This window comes from Pteronotus mesoamericanus, unplaced genomic scaffold (assembly GCF_021234165.1).
Source record: "Pteronotus mesoamericanus isolate MK-2021 breed Mesoamerican mustached bat unplaced genomic scaffold, CSHL_Meso_final contig_702, whole genome shotgun sequence".
Lineage (NCBI taxonomy): Eukaryota > Metazoa > Chordata > Mammalia > Chiroptera > Mormoopidae > Pteronotus > Pteronotus mesoamericanus.
The window spans coordinates 2,752,723-2,770,385 of record NW_026555239.1 but is presented as its reverse complement, the minus strand read 5'-3'; the positions used below and the strand labels follow the sequence as shown (position 1 = coordinate 2,770,385).

The following is a 17,663-nucleotide window of genomic DNA, read 5'->3' as shown; positions in this document are numbered from 1 at the left end:
AGATTTTAATGGGAAGAGATAGGGCCATCTCTGGAGTTAATTGTTATTATATTCAAAGGGTTTGGAGAACATTGATTAAGGAAGCATTTTCCTGATTGATGAAAAATAATGCAGTTATTCTCATCTATCCCTTCTAGAAGGTTATGCGGTGTATTATGTAGCATGCAGTATATTATAAAGTGCATAATAAAAATTTTAAAGTAAAATTTAAAAAATATGAAAGCAGAAATAAAATGCTCAATAGAAGGATTTAAAGATAAAGTCAAGAAAATCTTCTAGAAACTAGTGCATAATGACAAAAAGATGTAAATCTGTCATAAAACAGAGGACATTAGACGACCAATCCAGGATGTCCAACATCTGAATGGCAGTTCCAAAAAGAAAGAATAGAGTATGACAAAGAAAAACATCTCCCTGACAAGCAGCCGCCGGCCACTGGCTGACGCCCTGGCCTTCCCTGGCCCGCCCTGGCCCGCAGGAGCACGCGGAGGTGGAAAGTTCAGCCTGCCTGGGCCTCTCACCTCAGAAAGGCAGAAGTAGCCTTCACCGCCTCAGCGGCCACCTCCAGCACAGGGCTGCTCACTGCCTCTTGAAGGGTACGGCTGGCATCGCGGCACATGGCTGAGCTTGTGAACAGCTTGATCTCCTCTGGCTGCCTGAGAAACAGTAAATGAAGCGCAAGTGAGTGAACTAGCACTCAGCCCACCAGGAATCAGTACGTCCCTTCTTTCCACCTCCATTCTGGCCCCGACAGGCCTGATGCCCCACTGCTTTGCTCACCGGGTCAGGATCTCGGCAAAGAGCAGCACGCCCTGCTTGTGCAGCTCTGTGTTGTTCATCCTCAGGCTTCCCTGTAGGCTCCTCACCACCGACTCGATCCCTACCTCGAAATAACATGGCAGAGGCAGGGATCAGTGCTTGGTAGTTCCTCCACTGCCTGCCCAGGAGAGGTGAGAGGCTCTGCATAGCGCATATTTGCTAGCAGCCCCTCATGGAGGGGCCCTGATGAGGCTGAGCTGATGGAACAAGGCCATGAGGTCTTGAGGGCAGGCTCTTGTCAGACTTATCTCTGTCTCCCTGAAGCCCAACAAAACCAAAGCACAGACCCTGGCACTCAAGTATTCAGTGAATACCTACTGACTGAGCTGCACCTTCTCCACTAGACATTCCCATTCCTCCTCAAAGAATCCCATTGGACTCTACTCCTCCAGGAAGCCTTCCCTGATCCACTCGGGCAGAGCTGTGGGCCTTCCTTGGGCTCCCGCACCTCCTGTTCTTTCCTCTAGCAGAGCCCTATTCAGCTCGTTTATGTTTCTCTCCCTTTCTAGAGGACAGGGACCACGTTATATGTATCTCTAAATACCCAGGTCCCAGCCTGGGGCGTGGCACAGAATAGGAATACAGAATAAAATTGAATGACTGTGTTCAGTCTAAAAATCCATATGTGATATAAAAAGTCCCTGACAAGTGCTTCCTTACTTCACCAGGAAGGAAGGGAAGGGACAGTTTCAAGAAACTTCAAAAGGATGAATCAACAAAACTTAGGAACTAACTAAGATAGACAAATATCTGGAGCACAAGGAAGGACTGAATCCAAGGTTGACTAAAGTTGTTCTTAAGGTGCAATAGGAATTTATTTAGTGGCTAACAGGAGTGCCCTTCTCTTGAGATATATATATACACACACACATATATATGTGTGTATATATATATATATATATATATATATATAAAATATGTATAAACATATGTGTGTGTATGTGTGTATTTCTGCTAATCAGTGAAAAGCAGACCTGTTTGCATATGGATGGATTTGGAAATGAGCTTGGGCTGATGGAAATAATCAGAACGAACATGCCCCTCCAAGATGCAGGTTAGCCTCTCATCACTGCTGTGTTACCCAACTTCAAAGTGCTGTCTGCCCAACCCAGAGCTAGTATAGGACCTCCACTACCAACCATACACCGTGTGGCACTTGGAAAACAAAAGTGGTTCCTCTGCCAGAAGCAGCAAGCAGTTGTAGCTGGACCAGACAAGCACTTCACTGGTAGAGGAAAGATGCTCAAAGAGGAACTCTGGCCAAAGAGAGGGAAAGAAAATGATAAACAATAGCTTTGTAATCATAATCCCTTAACTAATGGGGCTTTGGATTTATTCAGCATCTCACACCTGTTACTTCATCTCTTCGCACACCCTCTCCCTGAGGCACGGTCATTAATTCACAGACAAACCTGAAAAATGCCCTCAGGGTTATGGTCTAACTTCATCTTGTTAACAGGTAGAGAAACTGAGACCCAGGGAGAATATTATTAGTGGGAGAAGCTGGGCTAGAACTCAGATCCCCTAATTCTCAAGATGGGCAAGCAGCATGATGCAGAGAAAGAGTTTTTAAAACCAGAGAGGTAAGCCCTGGCTGTTGTGGCTCAGTGGATTGAGCATCAGCCTGTGAACCAAAGGGTTGCTGGTTCAATTTCCAGTCAGGGCACATACCTGGATTGCAGGTCAGGTCCCCATTTGGGGGCACATGAGAGGCAACCACACATTGATGTTCCTCTCCCTTTCTTTCTCCCTCCCTTCCTCTCTCTCTAAAAATAAAAAAATAAAATCTTTAAAAAAAGAAAAAACAGAGAGGCTTGATTTTTACTAGCCTTGTCGATTTAAAGCAGTTATTTCCTTTCTTTGACCCTCAATTTCCTTATCCATAAAATAGAAAAGATGAGAAACTAAACGTGGCAACATTTACAAGCCTCGTTAGGGAATATTTCCTGGCTCATAACAAGCTCTTGAGAAATACTAATTCCCTTTGCCTCCCTGGTCCGTAGGTTTTTCCACCACTCCACACTAGGTGTTTATTCTTAGATGGTCAAAAAAATGACAAAGATCAGTAACAAATTTCTCAAGGTCATATAAGAAATCTGGAGCAAGAGAACTCGGACGTCACGAGGCCTACTTTCTAGAAGCTGTTAAGAACCTGCCACCAACCCATCCCTCCAGTATGCATTATCACAGAACCCCAGCAAGACTGCTGCTATTGGAGGAGGTTAGGAGGGGCCCCCTACCTGGGATGTCAGCATGAATGAAGGCTGGGGCATGCTCTGCTGGGGAGTGGACCAGCACTGCAGTTATACAGTGAGCACTGGCCACCTGCAGAATCTCATCTCTGGAGAGGAGGAGCTGGAGAAACAGAAGCAGAAAGTGTGGCAGTTACGCCACTGACAGGACCAGAGGGAAGCAGCCTGAGTGCCTCAGGGCAGGAGCCTAACTGCCTTCTAACCCCTCCTGCACTACCAGTCACCAGGCATGTGGGTGGGGCTCAGGGAGGGCAGCTATAGGTTTTGGAAAGGAGTCTATGAATGGCAGCAGGTGAGAATTAAAACAAAAGGACACAATAGCACTCAAAGAACACCAAGAAGGGCTCAGGCCTTCATTGACAAAAGTCCTTTCACAGCCCTCATCTGGTTTTGATGTTTGCAACAAGCCTGGAACAGAAGGAGCAAAACTTCTACTCTGAACCTTACTTTACAGAATGTGCAGGAAAGAGTTAAAATAGTGGCCTGAGATTGTTATCCTCACAAAGGCCTGTCTGCAAGGGTGACCACTGAGTGGGTTTGGGAAGTCGGATTTCAGGAGTTCCCATCATTCCCAAATTGATAAGTGGCTCACTGTGACTAAACAATTTGTACAAACAATATAGTTTATGCTAAATACCTGCTTTCCTTCTGGGAGTCTGGAATTTTGGTGTGAGGCAGAGGGTGTCTACATGACCAGCCAGCTCCGAATAAAAACCCTCAGCACTGAGACTCTAGTGAGCTTCCCTACTAGGCAACATTTCACACTGTTGTCACAATTTATTGCTGGATGAATAAAGTACATCCTGTATGACTCCACTTGGATAGGACTCTTAGAAGCTGTGCCTTGTTCTTCCCTCCCTACCCTGTACTTCACCCCATATACCTTTTCCCTTTGCTAATTTTGCTTTGTTGGTTTTTTTTACATTTTTATTTATTGATTTTAGAGAGAGAAGAGGAGAAAAAGAGAGAGATCAATTTGTTGTTCCACTTATTTATGCATGCATTCACTGGTTGATTCTTCTACGTGCCCTGACGGGAGATCAAACCCACAACCCTGGTATATAGGGATGATGCTCTAACCAACTGAGCTTTTCAGCCAGGGTGCTTTGTATTCTTTCACTTAATAAATCAGAGCTGTGAGTATGGCTCTACACTAAGTCCTGGGAGTCCTCCTAGTAAATCATTGAACCTGGCAGGTGGTCTTGGGGACCCTCAACATTGATGTTACAAAATCCAGGCCTCACTTTACCAAGTGACAAAGGTAAGGCAAAACCTCAGGAGAGCCATGTCCCAATCTAGGAGTTTTCCCACAACTGAGATGCCTCCCACATCAAAATTTTATATGAGGTTATTCCTCGACGCAAAACATTTCAGTGAATTTCCACTGTATAACGTCCAAACCCTTAGGGAACACCATAGCTTTTAGGAGACCCCATGACACAGATTTTAAGTACAGTAGAAACTGGCCCTCCAGGGGGAAATAATGAGTAAAATATAAATGCCAAGACAAAGGAGAGTATGCCTGGTTTTAGAGCTTCAAAAGAAAAGAACAAAGTCACACTCATGTCCAGTGGAGATGTATCTGAGGACTACATGCTTAAACCCATTTCAGTGATGTGAGACTTAAAAACGGACACATAAATAGCCTATTAGTATGCAAAGGAGTTTCTAGATATTAATCTCTATCTTGTTCTCTTTTATATAGGAAAAGACTTGTGTTTTTTTAAGATGCTACTGATATAAGGCAAACCATTATTTTATATACTACTAAGAAAGAAAAAGAGCTATAATTGAACTATGACACACCATTAATGGTAAAATGTCTCCCAACTTCAGAGCTGTTAAAATGTAGGGGGGAAAATGTGTCACAAAAATGGTGTTTAACCATTAAATCAAACAATAATTCTTGATTTAAAATGTATAGTCCTTATAAGCTGTATTGAGAAAAAACATATTTTTCTCCATTTTCATCATAAGCAAAATTAATTATAAAAATTTTTTTTTTATCCTCACCCAAGGATATGGTTTTTTATTGATTTTAGAGAAAAAGGAAAGGAGAGAGAAACATCGATGTGAGAGAGAAACATTGATCAGTTGCCCCTCGTATGTGCCTCAACTGGGGACTAAACTCACAACCTAGGTATAAGATCTGACCAGGGATGAAACACACAACTTTTTGGTGTACAGGATGATGTTCCAACCAATGGAGCCACCCAGTCAGGGCCAAAAATATGTCATTTAAAAAATCCTAACAACTTATCATAACCTATCAGGGCTTGCGTAACTTTCCCTGTTTGATATTTAGCCTCACCTCAGGCCACTTCACCTCTTACCCATCCCATCCCACCGGCCTCCCTCTGTTTCTGGATCACACCAAGCATTTCCCTTCCTCTGGCTTTTCCTTACTGTTACCTCTGTTTGAAATGCTTTTCTGCCCAATCTTCCCATCACTAGCTTTTACTTACTTACTTACTTTATTTATTTATGTTCAGCTTCAGTAAGATATAATTGATCACTGGCTTACTTTAATTCTTCAAATGTCAGCTCAAATATCAACCCTTCAGAGAGGCCCTACCTCACCACTCAACCCATAGATGGCATTTTCTGCTACTACTCATCCCTCTTTATTTCTTTTATAGCACTTATCACAATCTACAATTACTTTCCTTGTTCCTTTACTTGTTTATTATTAGCCTTTCCCACTAGTTTGAGAATGGGCAAGAAACTCATTTATTTACATACCATGGTATTCCCAGTGCCAAACACAGTGACTGACACATTATATTAGTGCTCATTATGTACCAGTATTTGACTAAAGGAATGAATCAACATTGCAATAGCAGGAACACAAACATTGACAGTATATTCTCAGGGACCTAAATTTTGAGAGAATAAATTGATTATCAGCCAAAAGCAGGAGGATTAGCCGGCATTAGACTCTGACAAAAAATGTCGGAATGGATATATAAGGATATATACCGATCTTAATTTAAAATTTTGGTATTTTTTACATCATGAATTTTTCCAGGCTTTGATCTTTTAGAATATTACATTAAAATATTATTTATCTTGATTGCTGAATTTTTTTTATCACCCCCTTAAAATGTGCACCTAAGGCAAATGTCTCACTCACCTCATCCTAGTCCCAACCTTGCTGGCTGCTGTAGTAAAATAAAACACTGATCATCACAGATTATCTATGGGAGAACAGTCTTCACATATAGACAGAGGATGGGACCTCTAAACCAAAAATCCTGTCTCTATAAAGTTCTTGCCCCTCTAGGGAAGTGCTCTCTAATCTCTGTCCCTGCCGCCATCATGCTGCCTGGGTGCACTCTGACAGAAGACTTTGTGTCCCTGCTGAGCCCAGGATCAAATGTTTGAACCAGATGTTACCAGGAACACCAGGATGGCAACAGTGAAATGAACACAGAAAAGAACCTGGTATGAGGGGTTTTTTTTTGTTCAGAGACACAGGACTTGATCTTCAGATTATGCATGCCCTGTGTGGACCATTATAGAGATACCACAGGGAAATGAAGGAGCAGTTTGCTCTGGCTTTTTAACACATAATATCTATCTCCAACTGTGCCTTTCCCACTTCTGACCAGGGCTCCTCCTCCTTCTTGCATAAGTCCTGCAATCTGATCAATCAATGATACTCCTGCCAGCAGATGAGGATTGTAGCTCTACCAACCCCTGTGCTGAGCACTTCAGAGAGAGACAGCCAAACTAAGTTCCCAACCTAAAGAAGATCCCAGTTGGCCTACGAACCAAAGGGTCATCAGTTCAGTTCCCAGTCAGGGCACATGCCTGGGTTGCAGGCCATGTCCCTAGTAGGGAGCATGTGAGAAGCAGCAACACACTGATATTTCCCTTCCTCTTTTTCTCCCTCCTTACCCTCTCTAAAAATAAATAAATAAAATACTTAAAAAAAGAAGACCCCAGTTGATCAACCACAGTATGGTGAGGTCAGCACTGTGACAGAGGGCACATTCTACCTAAAGAAGCCAGGGTTACAGGGGAGCCCTACAGACCCTGAAGGCTGAATCAGAGATAAACAGACAGAGGAGGAGGAAAGGCTCTAAAGGCAGTGGTAAGAGCATCTGCACAACTAGGCAGGGTGTCCTAGCAAACTCAGGCCCAAAGAGAAGTTGCATATGGGAGCACTGAATTGTGGAGTGGAAATTACAGGTAAGTAAGGCTGAAGGGATAAACAAGGTCCAGAGAAAGAGAGTTCTAGGTACCATGCTGAGAAGCTTGAGTTGTATCCCTAAGGTAACTGAGGTAACTTTGTCTCTGTTGTGGCATGTATTCTTCATGCCCAGGTAGTCCGGATGTGAAGGGGAAGATGCAATATAAGGATTCAGAACTGGAAAAAACGTACTTTGAGTCTTCTAACAGCATGTTGTTTGGCTAGTAAGAAAACACTCCATAAATCCCAGACAGAAAGAGTGGTGGATGAGGACAAGCCTTGTCACCGAACCTAGAGACAGGGAATCACAAGACCAGACCTTTTTGAGCACCAAAGGCAGTGAGGTCTCCCCTGGTGGCCCCTCAACACCGTCGGGACTTTCCGCCAGTGCTGACTTGTTCATGATCATGGACACAAAGAGATCATACTTCAGCAGCTGCCTCAGCAAACCTAGAAAACAAAGGGGTTGGGAAGTCAGGCAAGAGGAGCACAGGCACCAGAGTATACCTAAGGTAGCTCCTCAGACATCCCCTAGAACCTTCTTTATGTCTCTTAAGATATTCCTAGGTATTTTAGTCTTTTTAATACTATTGTAAAAGGGACTGTTTTCTTAATTTCTTTTTCAAATAGTTTGTTTTTAGTATATGGAAACACAACTGATTTTGCATCCTGCAACTTAACGAATTCATTTACTAGTTTAAGTTTCTTAGTGGAGTTATTAGGGTTTTCTATATATAAGAATTATAGCACTATTTTATTTTATTTTTTTTATTATTATATTATTTTTTTTAATTTATTTACTTTTAAAATACATTTGTCTCTGCCTCCCCCCCACCTCTTTCCCTTGCCCCCTCCCACCTTCCCTCCCTCAGCTCTTCCCCTTTGGTTTTGTCTATGAGTCCTTGCTATATGTTCCTTGACTTTCCCCTTCCCTTCCCTTTCCCTGCCCCCCCCCCCTTCCCTCTTGTCTCTGTTGAGTTCTTTTCCTTTCAGTGTTGCTGGTCATATTTTCCTTGCTTCTTTGCATTGTTGGTTAGGTTCCGCTTATAGGTGAGATCATATGGTATTTGTCTTTCGCCCCCTGGCTTATTTCGCTTAGCATGATGCTCTCCAGTTCCATCCATGCTGTCGCAAAGTTTAGTACTTCTCTTTTTCTTTCTGCTGCATAGTATTCCATTGTGTATATGTACCATAATTTTTTGATCCAATCATCTACTAATGGGCATTTAGGTTGCTTCCAAGGCTTGGTTATTGTAAATTGTGCTGCTATGAACTATAGCACTATTTTAAATAGAATCACACCCTTTTCTGTGCAACCTCCATAGCAGCACTTACCACACTGGACTGCAACTGTCCACAGCTGCACTATGAGCTCCCTCACAATACAGCTTAGGCTTGATCATTTGTATGACCCCAGAGCCCAGCAGAGCCTAGCCCAGAATGAATGCTCACTGTGCGTGGCTGGACTGTTCATAACATAGCTCTTGGCACAAACTGTAAAAAAAAAACTATTGTAACCCCCAGACTCTGTGTCTCCCTGTAGCTCCTGCCTAGGGAGCCTCGGATAATACACAAAGCAGCCTGGACGCCACCCTGGATGCTAGAGGGAGAAATAGATGATTTTCCAAATAGAAAACTGACAAGATGCAGGCTGCAAGCTGTGTGGTGTGAAGATTAACTTGGCAGCACTAGGATGCACCAGGATGGGCAGTGAGGACTAGAGGCAGAAAAATTGCTGTCTCACTTACTTTTTTTTCCTCCCAAAGGCAACATTCTTAAGATGCCACACCAACTCTATGCATTTCACAGCCTGTGCATCTTATCTCCCAAACCATTGGCTTTGCAAAGCAGCCAACTCCCCCCACCACTATAGAACCAATATCTCAAATCCTCAAGCAAAACCTCAAATCTTTCTCTGTTTTCCCAGTCTCATGTCTTACCCAAGCAATTGATCTGTAGCTCCTTTGTCTGGGCACCATCCAGCGTAGAAAGGAAGAGAGGGCACAGCTTCTCCCGGAAATGGCCTGAAAGCATCTCAGCTGCCTTTGGTGAGGAGTACAGCTTCCCATAGAGGTAACAGACAGAAGCTTGTACCCCCTCATTGGGGTATACTAAACCTCTCAACAGGTGCTCCGTCATGTCACCTGTCCAGAAAACAACCAAGGGGCCACGGGAACCATACAATGTCAACTGCTATATGAAACTACAAATACTGCCCTCAATGGGGTAGTAATAGTAATCCCCAATACTCTCCCACAATAAAGGACTTCTGAGCATTTAGTCAAAGGGGAAAACTAAGGTTTATAGAAGTTAAGCAACTTACCCTTGGGTAAATCCTCTGTGAGATATTTATTTGTATTTTACTGGTAGAAAAGAATGCTTCTAATATTTCAGAATTAATTCCTCCTTCCACCCAAAAGGAAGATTCATACTAGGTACTTAATTAGTTTGTCTTAAAATAGTGAATAGAAATAGCGAAGACCAGAGTTGAAAAGCACTTTTTCAAATTGGCCAACATACAGCACATTTTGCAGATGGGGAAACCAAAGCCTAGAAAAGTAATGAGGATGTAAACCCAGATGGAAGTGCAATCAAAGCAGGCAAAAGGAGAACGGAAGCCCTTCCTCAGAGGTCACTCACAGTGCTCCATTACGAGCTTCTCTGCCAGAGCTGGGATGGCATCCACCAACTTGCCGAGAAGGGTCAGCGTGGCTAGGCTGCCTCGCATGGAGGGCATGTTACAGAGCTATGGGAAGTGAACATATGCCGCTCTATAAATTACGGTCAGTATAAAGCTCCCACCAAAATTTATCTTGCCCTATCCACACCAAAGCCTGTAGCATGCATGTCTCTCACCACAATCACTAATCAGACTCTTTAGCTAAGTGTCCATCTCCCCTATTGGTGTGGGAAGCTCCAGGGGAAAGGGACTGAATCAGATTCCTCTCAGAGTCCTCAGTACCTCGCTCAGTACATTTGTTAAACTGAATTAAAAAACAAACTAATGAACAAATTAGCATATTATGTCTCCTATAGAGCTAGAAACTGGTAAGTTTAAGTTGGCAATGTCATAAAGACAAAATTCTGGCTCAGTGTAAGAAAAATATTGTTACTATTATTACTATTAGCTACTATTATGGAACACTCTATATGCTTGGTACTTTACAAGGAGAGTCAATAGTATATATTTCACCTTTTCTATTGACTAGTTAGTCAATAGCACCTTAAGTAAGACTTTTAACTCCACCTGTAGGAAATTATAATATTACCAACATAATAGGGTTGTTGGGAGGATTGAATGAGATAATGCATGTAAAACACCTAAAACACTGCATACCATATAAAAAGTGCTCAGTGTTAAGTGGCATTATCACTATAAGTACTGAAATGTATATAATTATAAATCCAATATGATATATTAATTACATGCAGAGTAATTATAATAACATGATAATATAATTTATAATTAAATGTTGCTCTTGACAATGTTAACATGAATATTCGTCCTCCTTTTGCAAAAAAAAAAAAGTGATTCTTATCATTCCAAAATCTTAAATACAATGCAAAGGCTGCTTGTTTAATTGCTATCTTCGACTATACTGGAGAAAGCAGGTTAAACATACCCACTCAGTGCTTACCTTAAATCGTCATAAAAGCAAATGCCTTCTGTACAGAATACTGTATACAATTCAAACCAAATAAAAATACTAAGCCAAGACATAGTGAACATATTTCCTTGATAAACCCATCAAGGAAATCTGTATTGTATTTAGGAGAACATAGAGAATGGCCATGGGATGATTATGCCAGAAAGACGGGACTTTACCATATGGAAGTAGCATTTGGGAGATTGAAAGGAGAAGGTAGGAAGCAGCAAAGAGTATGGGAGCAGGAACAGCAGACCCAGGGCCTAGGTCTTGCTCTGCCCCTGACCTCAGACAATAGTCCCTTTTCCTTTAAGATTTTATTTATTTGTTTTCAGAGAGAGGGAAGAGGAAGGAGACAGAGAGGAAGAGAACCATCAATGCCAGAGAGAAACATTGATCAGCTCTGCCTCTCACATGTGCCCAGACCAAGGATCAAACCTGCAACTCAAGCCCGACTGGTCTCTCATATGTGCCCGACTGGGAATCGAACCAGTGACCCTTGGCTTTGCAGAACAACGCCCAACCAACTGAGCCACACCAGTCAGGGCTCTTCTCTGGATTTTAATCTCCCATCTATCCAAAGAAGGGTTGGCCCAGCTCTGATATATGAGGATCCAGGAGGTACTCAAGAACTCACAGCTATTTACTGACCTCTTTGTGGCACTCATCCAGCAGGCAGTGAACGGTCTGCTCTAATTTCAGCTGAGTTGTAAGCTGGATAAGGACTGAGCAGACAGTAGCATTAATCAGAAGACAACCCAGAGTTCACCTTTTATAGCCCTTCTACTCAGTCATTTGCTTGTGCTGATTGGTACTAGTCTTTTCTGTCTCTTCCCATTAAACCATGTATGCACTTCCAAACAAAAGAATTTCTGGCTTCTTCATTTCTTTTATATCAGTAGTTTACAACTAGACTGCACATTAGAATCACTGAGGAAGCTTTTAGAAAAAACAATATTAATGTCCAAGAACAATTTACATCAGAATCTCTAGAGAAAGAAATTAAGCGTCTAGATATTTTTAAAATTCCCCAGGTAAGTCTATTGTGAAGCCAAGGCTGAAATCTCCTATTTTACACTATCTCTACTTTTTCCCTTCCTCAAAATTTGCTCCTTTGCATGCTAGAATACAGAATTATGAGTGAGTTTCTTTGACAATAATTGCCAACAATAGTATCTCTCAACCCCAAACCCACTCTTCTATACAATCATTTGTGATATTTCTGCCGGTGTTTGAGGAGGAGTGGAGAAGAGGCTGGTTCTGCGAGTGTGGAAAAAACACCAAATGAAATTCATCTACTGCTGTGGGACGACTCTGCCACTTCCAGGGTACAGAAGCATTCTAGGATAACACAGAAATAGGAAGAAAGCAGGAAGGAGGCAAACAGGAAACCGAGGAAGAAGTAAGTCCTTCTTCTCTCTCTAGTTTTAAAGTCTCCATCTAGGGCCCACCATCTCAGTAAAGTTCTTGGGGTCTGATGAGTGGGGTTCCACAAGTATGCTGGCACCAACCAGAAGTGAATGACTTTAGGGTGATAGCCCCATTCAAGAGTGGCCTTGAGGGAAATGGTGAAATCTCCCCTCCCCTGCCAGTGGTCAGAACTTCAAGTGTCAGAAGTACATACAGATCATGTTAACTTATGATATGTTACAGCTGCTATTTGTTACAGCTGCTAACTGCATGGCTGAAAGGTCACGGACCCAGCAGCAGCCATCCCCTCCACAAAGGTCCGAGTTTCATATATGGTGTCCTTCTTCCAAACTTGTAGTTTTAATAATTCCAACCTCTTCCTTTGTTTCCCCAGCCCTAGGAGTAGGAGCTGCTTTTGGAAACTGCTACCTCTGTGAAAACTTGGTATTCTCTTCTCGTCTCCCGCTACCTAATAATTCTTTACATTAAAGATTTTTTCTGTTCAAATCACTTAACGTGGTTTGTTTCTTGACTAGACCCTAACAGACACAGTTCTTGCAAGAATCCTCCCATCCCAGTGTTTTTGTCTTCCTTCTCTTTGAGCCTTTTATAGGTAAACCCATGCACTTCCACCACTAATCACCAACCTATGTGCAGACAACTTCCAACCAACCAACACGAATGTAATAAAAACAGAGTTTTGTACATCTTTGTAACAGCACTCAGCAGTTCTTGTTATTTAGCAGTCAACCTCTCCTCCACACTGCAGACTGTTAAAGGGCAGAACCATGTTTTATTCACCTACGTATCCCTAGTGTCTGATACAGTACTTGACACAGAGTAGGTGCTCAAGATAGAAAGGCAGAATTAATAATTGACAACTAATTGAGTTTTCTTTATCTGTATCTAAAATAAAACATGCCATCAAGGTTTCTAGCAACCAGAGTGGCACTTGAGGCTAATATGCCGAGCTTCAAGTGCCAGGCACACAGTTTCACCTTACCTTCAATACAGAGTTCTGCCACACTCCCATCTTCCACGTTGCATAACAGTCCTCGGAGCAGAGGGCGGTAAGAGGAGGATAGTTAATTAATAGTTAAAAGAAAAAAAACCCACAAAGGCACACTGTGAAGGCTAAGACTAATAGCAGCTTTAAGCAATGTCCCAGCTATCCTCAGCACCAAACACTTCATTTTTCAATGACCTGCTCTGGCTTTAAAAAGGATTGAAACAGTCAGTGTGGCACAGCATAAAAATTGTGTGCTCTGGAGTCTGTAATAAACCTGGGGCAAAATTCCAGCTCTGCCAGTTGTTAGCTATGACCTCTCTGGGCCTTAGGGATCGCCCTCTCTCCCTTAAAGTACTGTCTTGGCAGTTAAAGGCCTGAAACACTTCTAGCAAAGTACTCAATATGAGTTAGCTCCCCTCCTCCCTAAAAGAGCTCCTTCCAAAGAACATTATAATTGTATTAAAAGAAACATCTTAATACATCTCATTTTACACATGAAGAAACTAAAGCACAAGAAAGGGGAAGTAACTCAGTCAAGGTCACAGCCAGGTCAGCAAACTCTAGTCTGGACCTTCTGATCCTGTTCAAAGAAAACACAAGACTAGACTTTTTGAAAGATCACACATTTCCCATATTCACCTTCACACTTTCATTAACCTCTTAACTGTAACTACCATACAATGCATCACGTGTCTTAGAAAGGTGATCCATTTTCATCATTATGACAAAACAATCTGCCAATAAGTTAAACTGTTACTTCACAAAAAGTCTAAGTTAGCTTTCCAAAACCCCCCAAACAAATATATATGCTATATGTGCAAAATGCATGCCAACTTTCCCTTTTAATCTCACCAAAAAGCATGCTTATGAAGTGGATACAGACTCTCTGATCTTGAGCCACCAGCTGCATGGTCAGGGAGGCGTGCCTCACAAGGACGTCTCGGAAGCAGGACAGCACATGCTTCTTGCGCACCAACTTGGGGTATGTAAAAAAAAAATATTCAATAGGAACCAAGTCTCAGCCATCCTGAATCCAAACAATTGGAATTATACATACAATCCATAACAATACAAATATAGTTACAAGATGGTACTGGAAGGATCATATAATTCATGGTAAGATCATATTCCCTGAAGGGAACATGGAAAAGAATATCATTTACACCCAGGAATCCATGTATTCACACAGAGGATTATGTATGTGCTAAGGTTCTTAATACCCTATATTTACATAGCACTTTACTGTTCACAAATCACTGTTTTGCCTACTTGTTTATTTAAGCCTAACAAGTTGGCAAAGCACACAGAAACAAGTATCATTATAGCCATTTTGGAGATAAGAAAACTGAGGTTCAGAGGCTTTCCCAAGGACTCAAATCTAAGTCTCCAACTAGATCTTATCAAAAGTCAGAGCTCTTTCCACTTCAGCAGCCCAGGAGAGTGATACAGGGGGACCCTTCATGAGCCTTAGAGGTAGGTGGAGAAAATGCATCCTTCCATTCAATGTAGATATAAATCTTCACATTTAATTCACCTCCCTGAACAAGAAACTGGGTAGTAGCTGTGCAAGGTGCTCAAGATAGTAGCAAAAGTTGGGTCAAAAACAGGTGTGCACAGAGGATAGAACAGAAACATGAGTAAAACTGACTATATCACCCCTTTCAATTGGTGAGAGGCGAAGCTAAGAAAAGTGTGTTCAATAAAAAGTGAAGGTGCATCTCTTAGTACCTCTAACCTAGGCTATTGCAAATCTGTTTTCCTTCACCAATTCCTTCTATGTAATACATTAAGCTAATCTAAATGAGTCACTCAAAAAAAAATATCAATGACTCTCCTTCACCTGACAATCTGATTAAATCCAAGCTCCTTAGCTTGGATTCAAATTCTTCAAAGAACTCATCTCAGCCTAGTTTTCCAATCTCAACTTTCCTTCCAACACTGATTACTTCCCCAAATTCATCCTTGCTAATATCTACCTCCCAGGATAAGACCCACCATCTCTTCTGGTCCAAATCTTACTCATCTTCTCAAGCCTAATTCAAATGCTTCCTCCTCTAAAAACATTTCCTACTTTCCCTCCTTATCCCACACAGCACTTGACCAGCTATGTCTATCCCCTAAATTCCCAGTAACATGCTCTCTTATTTTCTCCCTAACCTCACTGTCTTATTCACCTCTGTATCTCTGACTCACTGTCCAGGAATGACAGCCTCAGGACTTCCGGCCTCAGTGATATCTCAGTTGTTATCAGCTAGCTCAGCCGTTCTAGGGACCCTGAGAATGCCCAAAACCCTTTCAGGGAACCCACGAGCTCCAAATTATTTTCATACAACACTAAGATGCTATTTGCCTTTTTCATGCTTATTCTCTCAGAAGTGTACAGTGAAGATTTTCAAGTATTACATGACATGTGATAACAGATTAAATGCATATATGGAAATCCAGCTGTCTCCTATTAAGCCAAACATTAAAGAGACTTGTAAAAATGTAAAACAAACCCAGTCCTTTCACTATCTCTTTTGTTTGGGAAAATATAGTTACCTTTACTTTTTAAAGTACTTATGAACCATACATTTAACATGGTAAAATGGCAAATTTTAGGTTATGTATTTTTTCCAGATAAAAATATTTTGTTACTATTAAGTGGATTTATTATTATTTTTAAATAAGGGAATGTTTTTATGTTGTTTTGTTTTCCATTTTGCTTTTTAAATATTTTGTCATTAAGTTTATTGAGGTGACATTAGTCAATACGGTAATAGGTTTTGTGTTTTGATTTCCAATACAGTAAATATCGGTGGAGATAACCTACACGAACAAAAGCTCTTTGGGGTCCTCAACACTTTTTAAAAAGTGTAAACGCACCCTGAGATCAAAACTCTGAGGATCACTGATCTAGCCCATCCCCTCATCCCCTCACCAAGGTGAGAGAAAAGTGACCTCCCAAACCCCTTCGGGATGTCTCCGTGGACCGAAACACTCAGGGCAGAGATGGGTAAGCACCGAGGAACAGCAGCCATGTTTCAGACGGCTCTGCCTGTGGGAGGCCTTCCCCCCACTCCTGCCCGGCTGTAACTTCCGCCTGTCGTCCCTGCCGTCACAGAGACCCAGGCAGCCCTCCCCTCGCAGAAACGTGAAGGACACGAGGAGCCCCCAGCGCGTGCACGCCTGGCCCACAGGGTGAGCGGGAGACTTTTAAAATGGAGGGAGCCTGAGCTAAGGCTAAGTCCTGGCGAAACGGCCACAGGGTCAGCCTGGCGGCGGGACACCTAGCTGGAGAGCGGAGGGGAAAGGGAGGCGGGAAGGTGTGCCTGGGGGTCTTGCTGGCGTCCTGGGGGCCCCAGCTTTACCGCGCACGGGGACAGGCCGGCTTGAGGCACAGAGCCCGGGGCAGGGCCCGGTGCCGGGTTTGGAAAGGGCTGTCTGAGGGTAGCCGGGGGCTGAGCTAGTGAGGAAGGAACGCCGCCGGCGAGGAGCAGGCCTGTTTATCGGGTAAATTAACCAGGCAGACGGGGCCGGTTTAGTTGCAGGGAAGGTGCGTCCGGTTCAAGGACGTTGGTCTGGCCAAGGGCGGCCCTGTCTGCTGACGGAATGCGGGTGGGGGTAGGACGGGGCAGGAGGGGCGCCAGTCCGCACCGACACGCCGGGCTCCGGCAGCAGCTCCAGCACGCAGGCCAGGCAGAGGCGTGGGGACACGGGCAGCAGCCAGCGCGGGTCGTGCCGGTAATGCGCCTTCTCGAAGAGCAACGCAGCTTCTTCGTCCCTCGCGGGCCGAGAGAGGCCTGCCGCAGCCTCTCTGCCCGCCATCTGCCTGCTCGCACGCTACCGCGACAGAGAGTTTTCCCGCGCAACTTGTGCGCAAGCGCACTTGAAACAGCCCGCCATGGGCGGGGACAATATAATGCGCGTGCGCAAGGGCTGGAGTGTCCAACTGAACCCTGAGATTTGCTCCGAGTTTCCGGAATCTTCACCACATCAAAGGTTGGAAAGCATTTATAAAGATGCTGTCATTAGCCTGGAAAAAAGAAAGCCATCTATTTCTATCCAAAAGTTAAATGAACGATTTCAGGGGGTTTTATCTAAACGCTATTGGTATTAATTTAAATTTGCATGACATCTTTCTCTCAAAGAATCTAAAATGTTCCCCTTACAATGTCCTCTCACAGAGGGCCCCACAGCACTTGAGACTTTGTGAGATGACAAGGAATACTGAAGAAGAAAAATTTGTTATATATATTAACAGTAACAATCCGTTGATCTACAAGGATTTATAGATGGCATCAATATGCCCAGCAACTGGTTAATGTTGAAGGATGGAAGTTCAAGAGGTG

General features: G+C 43.0%; 1 protein-coding gene across 1 annotated transcript in view; it reads right to left on the bottom strand.

The window, feature by feature from the left end:
* MEI1 (meiotic double-stranded break formation protein 1) overlaps positions 1-17,139 on the bottom strand; it is a 64,809-nt gene extending 47,670 nt beyond the window's left edge. Inside the window, exons 1-11 of the mRNA XM_054582549.1 lie at positions 16,969-17,139; positions 14,185-14,308; positions 13,327-13,377; positions 11,565-11,638; positions 9,907-10,012; positions 9,207-9,410; positions 7,586-7,716; positions 3,060-3,174; positions 1,959-2,075; positions 781-880; positions 522-656 (exon numbers count right to left, since the gene is read on the bottom strand). Of these exons, the coding sequence (XP_054438524.1) occupies positions 522-656; positions 781-880; positions 1,959-2,075; positions 3,060-3,174; positions 7,586-7,716; positions 9,207-9,410; positions 9,907-10,012; positions 11,565-11,638; positions 13,327-13,377; positions 14,185-14,308; positions 16,969-17,139 (1,328 nt within the window). The remainder of the gene's footprint in view (positions 1-521; positions 657-780; positions 881-1,958; positions 2,076-3,059; positions 3,175-7,585; positions 7,717-9,206; positions 9,411-9,906; positions 10,013-11,564; positions 11,639-13,326; positions 13,378-14,184; positions 14,309-16,968) is intronic.
* Between the last annotated feature and the right edge of the window lie 524 nt (positions 17,140-17,663).